Below are 12839 nucleotides of genomic sequence, written 5' to 3'. Positions count from 1 at the left end.
GGCAATATGATCCTAAAAATAGCACTTGATCTGGGCTGGGAGGATTGTGTTTAATTCCAGATCTTCCCTCTTTCTGTCTGTCTGTCTGTCACTCTCTCTGTATATGTATGTATGTATGTGTGTGTATATGTGTGTGTGTGTGTGTGTGTGTGTGTGTGTATGGGTAGCTAGGTGGTATAGTGGATAGGGTTCTGGGCAGACTCATCTTCATGGGTTCAAATCTGGCCTCAGACACATACTAGCTGTGTGACCCTGGCAAGTCACTTAGCCTTATTTGCCACAGTTTCCTCATCTGTGCAATGAACTGGAGAAGGAAATGGCAAATGACTTTGGTATCATTGCCAAGAAAATGCCAAATAAGGTCATGAAAAGTCAGATACAATTGAAAAATAACTTAACAGCAGGAAAAATTTAAATGAGTAATTAAAATTCCACATCTACCTACCATCCAATTCTTGGACATGACTGAGAAATGGCTAAACAACAATAATTTCAAACAAATCACTTAACTTCTCAGTTACGTGACCTCAGTTTCCTCATCTGTAAAATGAAGGCGTTGGACAGAAGGCCTCTAAATCTATGATCTTCTGATCAGCTCCATCTCTCATTCTATGAACCTATTAGGCTAAGTCCTTTAACCTTTCTGGGTCTCAATTTCTTTACCTATAAAATGGGGATAATACTTGCATTCTCACCCACCTGACAATGATTATTTTGAAGAAATGCTTTGTAAAAAAAAATTTTTTTTTTTACAGAAGTGTATTTGTTGTCCTAAAATTACAGAATTTTGGGGTTGAAAGAGACCTTAGAGATCTAGTCAAACTTTCTCTTTTTAACAGATGAGAATATGGCCCAGAATTTAAGCTACTCAGTAACAGTCCAAGTATTAAAAGCGAAACTTTCTGACTTCTACACCAAGGCTTTTTTGGTTAGGCCAAATTGATTGTTTTTTGTTTTTGTTTTTTGGAGGGGGGAAGGTAAGGCAATTGGGGTTAAGTGACTTGTCCAAGATCACACGGCTAGTTTTGTGTTAAATGTCTAAGGCCAGATTTGAACTCAGATCCTCCTGACTCCAGGGCTGGTGCTCTACTCACTGTGCAACCTAGCCACCCCCAAATTGATTGTTCAAAGACATAATAAATATCAGAAAGTCTAGAATATAGACTCTCGCTCCTCATCAACAATATAAATCAGCCCGAGTTAATGAGAATTTGGGGTCAGTCTCATTCAATGATGCAAATAAGATTCTCTCTCCTTGCCTACTTCCCCTCTCTTTTTCTTACTCCCTTCTCCCTGTCTCTGTCTGTCTGTCTCTTCCCCTCTCTGTCTCTTTCTCCATTTCACAGATGAATATTCTTTCTTTTCCTTCATTTTGGCAAATCATTTCAACCTACTCATGAATAAATTGCCTTGGTGAAATTTCTATTCTAGTATTCAATCCAAATACATAGCACTGAGAGGCAACCTGAGGTGGCAGAAAGGACCCAGAACTTGACTTCAGGGAATAACTCGGTTTGAATCTCTCCTGAAATATCTGTCATCATATGGTCATTGGCAAGTCACTCAGCCTCTCCAGATTTCAGTTTCCCCATCTGTAAAATGGGGGTAATATCTCATAGAGTTGTTGGGAGCCCTAAATGTGATAATAGATACAAAGTACTCTGCAACTTTAAATTGGTCTTAAAAGAGATTCCAACAGAGATATATTTTGGCACTTGCTACCTAAGTGGAAAGCTTTCAAGTATAGATTCATAGACAGACTCATATGTATGTTGTCCAATGAATAGTCTAAGTCTAAAAGTTCCTATCCAGAAGGTTGGCACCAGATGATAGTTGGGGTTTTTTTGTTTATTTGTTTTTGTTTTTTTGGCTGTAGAAATTCTTTACAATTGTATATTCTTTTTTCCCCCGCAACTAACAAATTCAATTCATCAATCACCTATTAAGCATCTACTATGGGCAAAGCCTTGTGCTAAACACAGGGGCTACAAAGATAAAAATTAAATGGTTCTTGCTTTCAAGGGGTTTACAGTCACTAGAAAGGGAATGCGTCATGTACACAGGTAAGTAAATGCAAAGTATATATACCATGGTATACAAAGTAACTTCAAGAAGGAAAGAATTCCAAGGACTGAGATGATCAAGAAAGGCCTCACTTAGAAAGTGGGCCCTGGGTTATGCTTTGTAGGAACTGAAGACCATTTAGGAGTGGCAATCTGCAGTGGCAGAACCAATACTCCCAGTAGTGAAGGTGAGGAGCTTCTAAAAGTCTTGTTTCATGCTGCAATAATATCTTTGACTCTTTCCTCTCAAATACAACATGCTAATTACCCTATACATTTTGTACCTGAAGAATACAGATTTTTTTTTCCATCTCAATGCAAAAAGAATTATCTGAAGGTATTTCTGATGTTTAGAAAGTTTCTCTCTTGTCTCTTCTATATCCTGCCATTAATACCAACAATCATAGGTTTTTAAAAAAGATTAAAAAACAAATCAAATTAAATGTCTTAATGTGGGGAAGGGGAGGGCAGGCTTTTCTATACAGATACCAAGCCAGAGCAATTTTAATCCCAAAAGAAGGGTGGTATTCTTAGAAAAGCTACAAGCAAATGGAGAATGTAGGTCACCAAAGAAATGCCTTGGAAACTTCACAAAGCTACTTTCCAAAGCAGAAACATCAGGCCAAGGATGCCCTACTGGTATAAAGGCAGAGAGAGATGCATGGCTTCCCATAGATAGGATGGAACTCTGAATATGTCTAGTGGAAGGCTTAACTTTATAAATGGGCAAATGGCTGACTTGGAGTCCATCTGGCTTGGTGCAGTGGAGAGCACACTGGATTTCTCCTAAACAATTTGGGGTTTTATGTTTAAGAGATGTGTGTATCATGCTGAAGTGAAAAGAGCCCTGGATGAAGATTCCATTCCTGAGTTCAAGACTTAATTCTATCAATGAGTTGTGTGTGTGACATTGAGCTAATCTGGGGTCTTGGGTTGAGGGAGGGAGACAACAATTAATTGAAATGAGAATAAATCAATAAAAATTTAGTAAGCCACTGTTATGTACCAGACACTGTACTAGGTGATGGGCATAAAGTAAAAAGGTGAAAAATTCTATGCTCTGAAAGAGTTTATAGTCGATGGAGGAAAGATAATATGTGCATATATAAATATATGCAAAATAGATACAAAAATACAAGGGAATTTGATTGGGGGGAGGGGGATTAGTATCTGTATGGATCAGAAGAAGCTTAGGAGGCTGGAGTTTTAGTCAAATTTTGAAAGAATTAGGTATTCTGAGAGACCAAAGTGAAGAAGGAGTGAATTCCAGGCATTGGGATCATCCACTGGTCAGCTAGGGTCAGGGAAACATGAGATGAAAGCAGAACATTTTCCAGGGGCCACTGAAAAGCCTTTGAGTGCTGAAGTCTGTCATTGACTTTTGGGCCTGCCCGGGGGAAAAAAAACCCAAAACCTGAATCTGAGACTGAATCCATCATTCCATTTACTATTCACTTTTGAAGGAAAAAGCTGAAAAGGCTGCCTGTATTTGGAACTATAATATTCACTCACTATCTTGGTGATTAATGGAGAATCCTTTTTAAGATGGTAAAAAATGGAGAGGTTTTGATGTTAATTGCAAGATTTAACTATACAGGATTAAAAAAAAAACTTAGAGCCTTGGTTTTCTTGCTTTTTAAAGTATACTCAGCCGTTAAAAAAAAAAAGGAAATTGAGAGACAGTGTCATGTAATTGTTACAGCACTGGATAGGGAAGTAAGAGACCTAACTCTGCCACTAACTGTGTGAGCTTGGGGAAATCATTTTTCTTCTATGGGCCTCAGTTTACTCATTTTGCTTTTTACTCTGTAAAATAAGGGAAATGTACTACATGGGCTTGAAAAACTTTGAGCTCCAAAATTCTATGATTCATGATGCCTCTTAGCTGAGGATCTCAAGTCCTAATATCATCCCCATTCTCTCCTCCTCTTCGCCAAGCTCAGAGGAAGAGGGGGCACTTTTCCTCATCAAAGCCAATGCCTATAGTTACTTATGCCCTTGATCATCTCTCCTCCCATGCTTGTAGAACTGAATGTTTTCTCTCTCTTCCAACAGCACAGTCCCCTCCATCATCACTTCATTCAAATCTTTAATCTGTCTTTATCTGACTCCTTTCCTGCTGTCCACAAACAAGTACAAGTCTCCCCCATCCTTCACCTGACTCTGCTGTCCTCTCAAGCTACCATCCTACAGATTTTCTCTAACAACCAAATGCCTGGATCACTTCCTTTCCCTTGTACACAGTTGGTTATTGTCCTTCATGCTCAAAGAGAACATTTTGGGGTCTGTGGCTGACCAGACTAATACTAGTTCTGAATGCTCTACCAAACATCAGGCACAAATAGCCCATACCAACATTTGGAGTGGAGATGTCTCTAAAGCAGCACATCTCACATTTCTTTTGAGTTACTGTAAACCTGCTTTGCTTATAGAAAACAGCACCTTCTTTGATGAAGGCATGCCATGCTGGGTGACCTGTACCAGTGTCTCCCAAGTCCTCCAGTCAACCCCCAGATCCTTCATGGAGACTTTGAGATTGTTTTGGTTGTGTTTGTCTTTCATTTTTGAAGAGGACCATGGCATCAGGGAAATAATGACATGACTTGCAGTTGACTTTGAGTGAGGGAGGGCTGTGCAAGGTCACCAGCCTTAGTTTCTCCTCCAGAGCCATCTGGATCCAGTGACCAGATATTCAAAAGCATGACTGGAGATGACTCAGGATGCAGTGGGAGATCTTGGTCCTTTTAGGCTAAGGTATTTTCAGGTACTCACTTAGAGTGAGGTAACCCTCATTCAGTGAACAGACCTTTTTAAGAAGTGAGTCCAAGGATGGTTCCTTTAATTAAAAAAAAATCAAGCTGAGAGGGGAAGACCCTCAGGGTTGCTGTTAGACAGAGAAACAGTTACCATTGACATTAACTCTAAGCCAAGAGGGCCCAAAATAGTCATTAAGTGGAGCTTGGGCAGGGACCTATTGTGGTCCAATCTATGATTGTTCTTATATTACTTCTTCTGACCTCCATGAGAATGATTGCCTTGTGTTAGTTCTACATAAAATAGTCTTTTAGGCAAATATATGTTTGGCATTCAGACAACATGGCCAGCCTGTCAGAGTTGTGCTCTCTGCAGTAGAGTTTAAATGCTTGGCAGTTGAGCTATAGAAATGACCTCAGTGTCCAGTACATTTGCTTGCCAGGTGATCTTCAGAATCTTCCTAAGAATTCAAATGGAAAAGATTGAGTTTCGTGGAATGGCACTGGCATGTCGTCCAGGTTTCACAGCCATACAACAATGAGGTCAGCACCATGGCTCTGTAAACCTTCAGTTTGGTAGGCAGCCTAATACCTCTCCTCCCACACTTTCCTTGGGAGCCTCCCAAACACTCAGCTAGTTCTGGCAATGCCTGTACCAACCTCATCATCTATGTGTACATCCCTGGAGAGTATACCGCAATAAGTCATGCACACCATAAGTGATTAATAAATGCTTTTTGGCTTGTGTTGTGCTCAGTAAAGATGCTTTAGATCCACATTCTTTAATATAAAGAAAAATTACCCAATCCCTTGATTCTTCAATTACCAGACTCCAGATGGCAAAAAATATAGCTTTACAGTCTGAGATCACCAGCAACCTCATTTGAATAACAGTTTAAATGGGTTAGACTTAATTTAGTAATACTTAGCACTTACTTTCTTCAAAGCACTTTACAATCATGAAGTAATCAGCACGGTTCCTTTGAAAGGGAAAGATTACATATATATATATATATATATGATCTTATATATATTTATATATATAAAACAATATAATTACACACACACTCACACACACTCATATTAGAAGAGAAAGCAAAGCCCAGAGGTGTGGGTTGCATTGTCAGCTTATATAGTGTGGTGTCAGACCTTTGGACTTGATTCTTATCACCCTATCTTTCCTCCTGCCTGAAGTGAGGTGTTATTCTGTTGGTCTGGCAGAAGTGTCAGGGCCATAGAAAGAGGGAAGATTTTAAGTATCACTAAATTTTAGATCCAGAAGGTTTTAGTTAATACCTCCATCACAGACAGGAAAATATAAAATCATACTGGTTTTGTGACTGATCCAATATCAAATAATGGTAACAAGCTGGTAAATGGCCACTCCATCAAAGACACTATTAGTCTAATGCTCTTTCCTTAATCATTCTTGCTTGTCTCAAACAACTGTTCCCCCATTTTTCAGGAAGCAGTGTTTTGGGGGAATGCCCCTTGAACACATTTCCCACCTAGAGAAAGGTGAAAGACTTTTGGCATCAACAAAACATTTGCAAATTCAGATGTTAAGGCAAAGCCAAGAACTCTAACCCAGCAATGGAAGGAGCTTGAGGCTGGGCATAACTCTGTGTATGCAGATTCAGGTGACTACTTGTTGCAGCTGTTTGGTGAGGACATTTATACTTCACTATTCCTTTACAGCCTCTGGAAAGGGCTTGAGTGGGAAAGTCAAAATAATAACATTCGGGGGATTACCTGCTGTTGCATTTTGCCTAGGGAAACTGAGAATTTAATGGTTTGATTTTAAAAGTTTTTTTAGAATTTTTAAAAACAATTAAAAAACTGTTTGATTTTTTAAAAATCCCCAATAAACTAGTGTTATAGGAAGATATAGGTTTAAGGTTTCTATTTCACCAGCTACGACATCTCCTACCAGTCTGTGAATCAGATTGGGAATAAAGGTGCTGTAGACCTTTAAGCTTCCATTTCAATCAAAGAGGGAAGAAGGAGGGGACTAAAAAGAGAAAAGAAATTGATGGGGGAGGGGGTTGAGGAGGGAGTAGGAGAGAGAGTAAAGGATAGAGAAAGAAACCCTTTAATTGCAAGGCTTTCTGAGCAAGATATTTTTCTTCCTTTCCCAAGTTTGAAGGCTGCTGAATAATTCATGACAAGCGTGGAAAGGCTGAATTTACCCAGGGTGATGAATAACTGAACAGGAGTGAGCTGAGCAGAGAGAGGCTGTATCACACCAGCCACCACTCCTGCTTCTCAGCCCAGGGTGTTCTACAGCTCTCAGTTTGCTTTTCAACAAGCCTCTACTCTCTGCTACTGTGACTGCAGGAGCTTGCTTGCCTGGGTGGGTCTCCAGGCTGCTAAAAGTCAGATAGTCTTTCCCCTGGCACTGCTGCCAGCTCCTCCTTGCTTATTGCTGCTGCTGTTGCTGCCAAGCTTTGGACCATGTGCCCAGTTCGTGAGTATTGGGGATGCTCCTGGCACTGATCCCAAGTGAAACTTCCCTGATGGTGGTTTTCCTGGGACCATAGATGCTGCTGTTGGGACAAGGTGCTTTGGAGAATCACTTTCTCTGTTACTGTTGGCACAGGACCAGCCGGAGAGCAAGGTATATCCCATCCCTCCACCCCCACTCCCACCCCAACACTCCATCTGGGCATTTTTCCCAGCTGGGATATACCTGCTGGCTCCTGGAAGTGGGTGTTCCAGCTGGCATCATTTCCAACTGGAAGGAGGAAGGTTATTTCTGCTACTGCTGCCGTCTGCCCCGTTCCTACTGAAAGCAGGAGCCCCTTTTCCCTTGCTTCGGGGATATTTCTGAAGCAGGTACCTGCTACCAGAAATTAAGCTCACCTACCACATTGCAATCCCTTTGCGCCTCCCCAGATCATCTCCACCTAAAGTCCGTTCTTCTACAGCCTTTTGATTTGGGGGGTAGAGGGTGGACCTCCACCCTTGTTGACCCTCCAGGACAGTACCGGTTGTAATGGAGCCCTCAGAAAGAAGTCAAAGTTAAAGAGCTGCGTGTGAAAGGGGTAGCCAGCATGACCAACAGCTCCTCCACGACCACCACCACCAGTGCCGGGGGGTCGCTGCTACTGCTGTGTGAAGAGGAGGGCTCGTGGGCAGGACGCCGGATTCCCGTGTCTCTCCTCTACTCGGGCCTGGCCATCGGGGGAACGCTGGCCAACGGCATGGTCATCTACCTGGTGTCCTCCTTCCGAAAGCTCCAGACCACTAGCAACGCTTTCATTGTGAACGGCTGCGCCGCTGACCTGAGTGTGTGCGCCCTCTGGATGCCTCAGGAGGCCGTGTTAGGACTGCTGCCCAACTCCTCGCCCGAACCTCCAGGGGGGTGGGATGGCGCTGGGGGCAGCTACCGCCTTCTTCGGGGCGGGTTGCTGGGCCTCGGCCTCACCGTGTCCCTCTTATCCCACTGCTTGGTGGCCTTGAACCGCTACCTGCTCATCACGCGGGCTCCCGCCACCTACCAGGTGCTGTACCAGAGGCGCCACACCGCAGGCATGCTGGCACTGTCCTGGGCACTGGCTCTGGGGCTCGTGCTGCTGCTACCGCCCTGGGCAGCGCCGGCAGGTCGAGTGCCCCCCGAGGTGCACTACCCGGCGCTGCTGGCCGCTCTGGCACTGCTGGCTCAGACCGCGCTGTTGCTGCACTGCTACCTGGGCATCGTGCGCCGGGTGCGGGTCAGCGTCAAGCGGGTCAGCGTGCTCAACTTCCACCTGCTGCACCAGCTGCCGGGCTGTGCCGCGGCCGCCGCCGCCTTTCCAAGTGCGCCTGGGCCCCCTCACCCGCACCAGGTGCCCCAGGCCTCCACAGCCGCGGCTCAGCCCCTGCCGCCCACTCTGCACCCGCGCCGGGCACAGAGGCGCCTCAACGGGTTGTCAGTGCTGCTGCTCTGCTGCGTCTTCCTGCTGGCCACGCAGCCGCTCGTGTGGGTGAGCCTAGCCAGCGGCTTCTCTCTGCCTGTCCCCTGGGGGTTGCAGGCGGCCAGCTGGCTCCTGTGCTGTTCTCTTTCCGCCCTCAATCCGCTGCTCTACACCTGGAAGAACGAGGAGTTCCGCCGTTCGGTGCGCTCCGTCCTGCCGGGCATCGGGGACGCGGCGGCGGCTGCCGCCGCCGCCACTGCTGTACCAGCTGTGTCCCAGGCACAGCTGGGCACCCGGGCCGCTGGCCAGCACTGGTGACGCGGTTGCCAGGGCAGCCCAGGCGACGGAGGAGAGATTGCCCGACTCCCAACTCCCAGGCCGCCCCCTCCTCCAAAGCGGCACATCGATGGAGGAAGACTCATGAAATATACGGCAATAAAGCTGGCACGAGAAACTTCATCCAGCTCTCACAAGGACAGCCAGGATCGCTAGTTCCCTCGCTCCCAGAACGCGAAAGGGGTGGGGTGGGGGTGTCCCGGGGAAAAGAAAACTCACTTTCTTCCCCAAATCATTCAGTTTTCTGCTATTGACTGCTTATTACCCCCTTATACTTCGGGTAGGAGGAAAGAAGACCCCAAAGCTGGCAATTTAAACATCCATGCGAACTTCATTTTAGACCATAAACTGCGTACTACAGCTCAACTAGCCTTTTCCTTTTGGATCACTCACCGCGATTAAAGTACTTTTATTTTCCCCTTCATTGTATAATAGTTTATTAAAAGTCCTGGGTGTGCATGGGGCAAAGATTCTTTATGCTTTATGCTTTTTAGGAGATAACTGCTAACTTTGATTTGGTCTTTGTTCATTTATCCAATGTATATTATCAGCCCACAGTAGTGTAGAAGCAGAATTTTGCAAAATATGAGTTATCTGTAATATTTGTAAGATTTTGCTTCAGAGATAGCAAAGTCACTCCTGAATGAGATTCACTCAGCCAGTGAGGAAATCAAGAATTCCTTACTTGTAATAGCTTTTCGAATTCCTGAATCTAGAAAGTGTCATTAGATATTAAACCGACATTCGGAAAGCTGAGTTCATTGTAGGAGTCAGCAAAAGTAGGCCGTTGTGAAAACAAATGAGGGGGCTTTTTAATTTAGGAAATGATTTCATGGTTTCTATAGCATGCACCAACTCATTGCAACCAACATCTTGTAACAGTTCTATTTGCCCTCCAAGTGTGATTGCAGTTTCATTTTGTTTTACATTTTGTAATTTAACGGTTGCTAAGGAGAGTAAGAATTTCTGTTGTATGCTTAACATTAAAAATATCTCAGTGCACATAACATAATTAAACACTCATAGTACAATGACTTCATAACGAAACTTAGCAGCTATTGCATGCTCCTAAGTATTAGAACTTATGGAGAGTGCAGGTAGTGGATCAAAGGCTGTACCCCACTAGACATGGGCTACCGGACATTCTACTTCTTCCAGAAGAAGAAACCTTTCCTTAAGGAGTACAACCCAAAAGGTTTGCCTCTGGTTATGTAGGGCTCTTCTCATCCTTTCTTAACTCACAGGGGAAAAAAAATATTCTGGTTTGATATTTGTAGACAGAGTAGCTAGCAAGATGAACTAGTGATATGCTTTGGTTTGTATAAAGTTGTCTGTGTGCTTGGGGTTTAGAACACTGGACAGCAGCAAGTTGACACTGGTTTCCATTTAGTACTCATAGTACTCTGACAAGTATAATTGTATATGTGTATATGAGAACTCTGTTAAATGAGAATGTAAAGTGCAAATGGAAGTCAAAAGTGTCTTTGAGATTTATAATTTTAGCAGATTTTCTCTGTGTTAAATTATTTTGAAATGGCTACTTGCTATGTAAGAACAAATAAAATCACTAGGGGATTAAAATGGAAAGTCAGTCCTAATTTTTTTTTTCATTTTAAAGTAATGCTATATCAGTACTTGGGCAGCCAGTTACACCAAGTCTAGTCCTGAAGCAGTCATAATTACCTTAGTAATGCAGACAAAATCCTTTGCTTTGGTTGGCGTTTATGGGGGGCATAGAAGTATCTTAGACAAGTGAGGAACCAGGCTCAGTTTCAATCTACTACATTGATTTCCCAATGAAACCATTATTAGTTAACTTCTTTATGACATCACAGCCCCCAGACTTGGATTTTTGCTACCAAGTGTATGGACTTTTTGTCTGAATTATGGGGGTGATTTTGACTGTTCATATAGTTGTAACAATAATTCTTTGATTCTTGGGTAGATCAATAATCACACATCTGACCTCAGTGATGTGTACACTTCCTCCATGGGTGTAGATCATACCCTCCCATAACTTTGTAGCTTTTGTCCCCTGTCCTCCCATAAATAAGGGTTCTAGTATGTATCTTACAGGGACACTAGTACATGTATTTTTTTCATGTGGAAAAGCTGTTCAAATTCTGATTTAGGACATTTGTGGCTTAGAATATCATGAATTATTGGAAGAATAGACTTATTTGTAGGGGAAATATATAGCTCAGATGCATTAAAAGAAAAGTCTGTATGGCATAGATGCATTAAAAGTCAGCTAATTGGCATTTTCTTAATCTACCTATCTTGTGCATGCATCGGTTTTCTAAGTTCACATTTTCTCACTTAAAATGTTTGATTAAAGTTCAGACTACAACTCCTTGGGCTACTTTTTGTCTTATTTTATTTATCTGCCTTCAGGGATATTGCTCCACAGACCCTTTCTATTTGAAATAATTATGATTTTATGGCAGGCCTTTGGGTGTGGGAGCTCACTATTCACCAACTGAAAAAACAACTCATTGATGACTTAACTAAATTCCAGGCAATTCTATGCCTCAGGCACAGAGAAGTTGACACACTTATCCAATGGTATACAACTAGTAAAAACAGAATTTAAACACCAATTTTCTTGAATCTAAATCCCTCATTCAATCCACTGACTCATGCATTTTTCCTTCTTGATTTGACTCCCTCCTTCAACACAGATTAGTGATTTATCTGTAAACATAAAGAAGTGATTGGGGCACTGAGGGCCATAGTCAACCCTGGGCTTCTTGACTCCTTGACCAGCTTCTTGACTCCAATTTTACAGGCTGCTTCCCCTTGTCCATGCTCGATAACTTTTATACTACACAACAAATTATGGTTATTAGCACTAACAGTGATAAAACAATTCCTTGGTTCCCTCACTTATTTTTATTCTTGGTTTCCAAAATTTGCTATATCATCTCCTAATCAACTTCTCCTGAAAATTATACTCTCTAATGTTCACTCTTACCAGACTCACAAATATAATTTTCAAGATTAGTTTTCTGTAAACCATTAGAATTTCTTCCATAAAGATGTAATAAGTCACCAGGAATAGTCAATTTCAAGATACTGTCTTTCATTGCCATGGGAAGATGCTAATGAACATTGTTCTAATTGCCAGATTTTCATGTTGGAATTAAGTCATGTCAGATTCACAAGGAGCCTGTGACTACTGCTGGAATGTTAAGTGGTATAAGTGTAAGTATGGTCAAAGAAACATGATAGGATTCCACTCCTAGCGTGACTCAATGGTCTGCCTTGGTAGATATCCTTTTTGGCCTCTGTCCTCAAGTTTCCGATCTGGAAACTCAACATGTTTGAGTACCAGGCTCAGAATTCAGTCCGGAAACAGGTCTTGATTTTGGTGTATCCTTCTTTCAAAGGATATCTTTTGAGGCTGTTTTCCTCCCAATCATTTTCCCCTGTGGTCACTGCAAAGCCATCCTGTCTATCTTCATGCTTAGGTTTAGTACGTTAGTAGGTATAGCACATAGTAGGTATAACTTTCCACTCAATTGGCACTCCATTTATTGTATTTTGGAGAAGCTGAATATCGAATCTCTCCCTAAACTAGCCCAGCCCCATTGGTGAGACCTACTTGGAGTTTTATTGGTAATTAACTCTGCAGGATTGCTTTTACTTGTAATTTAAAAGCAACCCGTGAAGTGCTTGGAGTTGTCTTAACAGCTAGGAGCTGGGAAGTGTTTAAGCTGCTGCTATTAAATACTGTTAATGGAAGCTTTTTTTTATTATTTAAATGAAACCATGTATTATCCACACAGGAA

General features: G+C 42.5%; 1 protein-coding gene across 1 annotated transcript; it reads left to right on the top strand.

The window, feature by feature from the left end:
• Positions 1–6843: 6843 nt before the first annotated feature.
• Positions 6844–9073, top strand: GPR88 (G protein-coupled receptor 88). Its single transcript, XM_069089251.1, has one exon. The coding sequence runs from the start codon at positions 7870–7872 to the stop codon at positions 9028–9030; it is 1161 nt and encodes a 386-aa protein (XP_068945352.1). The 5' UTR covers positions 6844–7869; the 3' UTR covers positions 9031–9073.
• Positions 9074–12839: the final 3766 nt, after the last annotated feature.

The sequence above is a fragment of the Petaurus breviceps genome, unplaced genomic scaffold (genome assembly GCF_028583685.1).
Source record: "Petaurus breviceps papuanus isolate PSGF00001 unplaced genomic scaffold, PetGlider_PUasm1.0 186, whole genome shotgun sequence".
Classification (NCBI taxonomy): Eukaryota; Metazoa; Chordata; class Mammalia; order Diprotodontia; family Petauridae; genus Petaurus; species Petaurus breviceps.
This window is presented reverse-complemented; position numbering and strand designations above follow the sequence as displayed.

Bases quoted from the DNA above. Each gene is read 5' to 3' on its own strand.
- GPR88 (XM_069089251.1), top strand. From the start codon at position 7,870: ATGACCAACAGCTCCTCCACGACCACCACCACCAGTGCCGGGGGGTCG.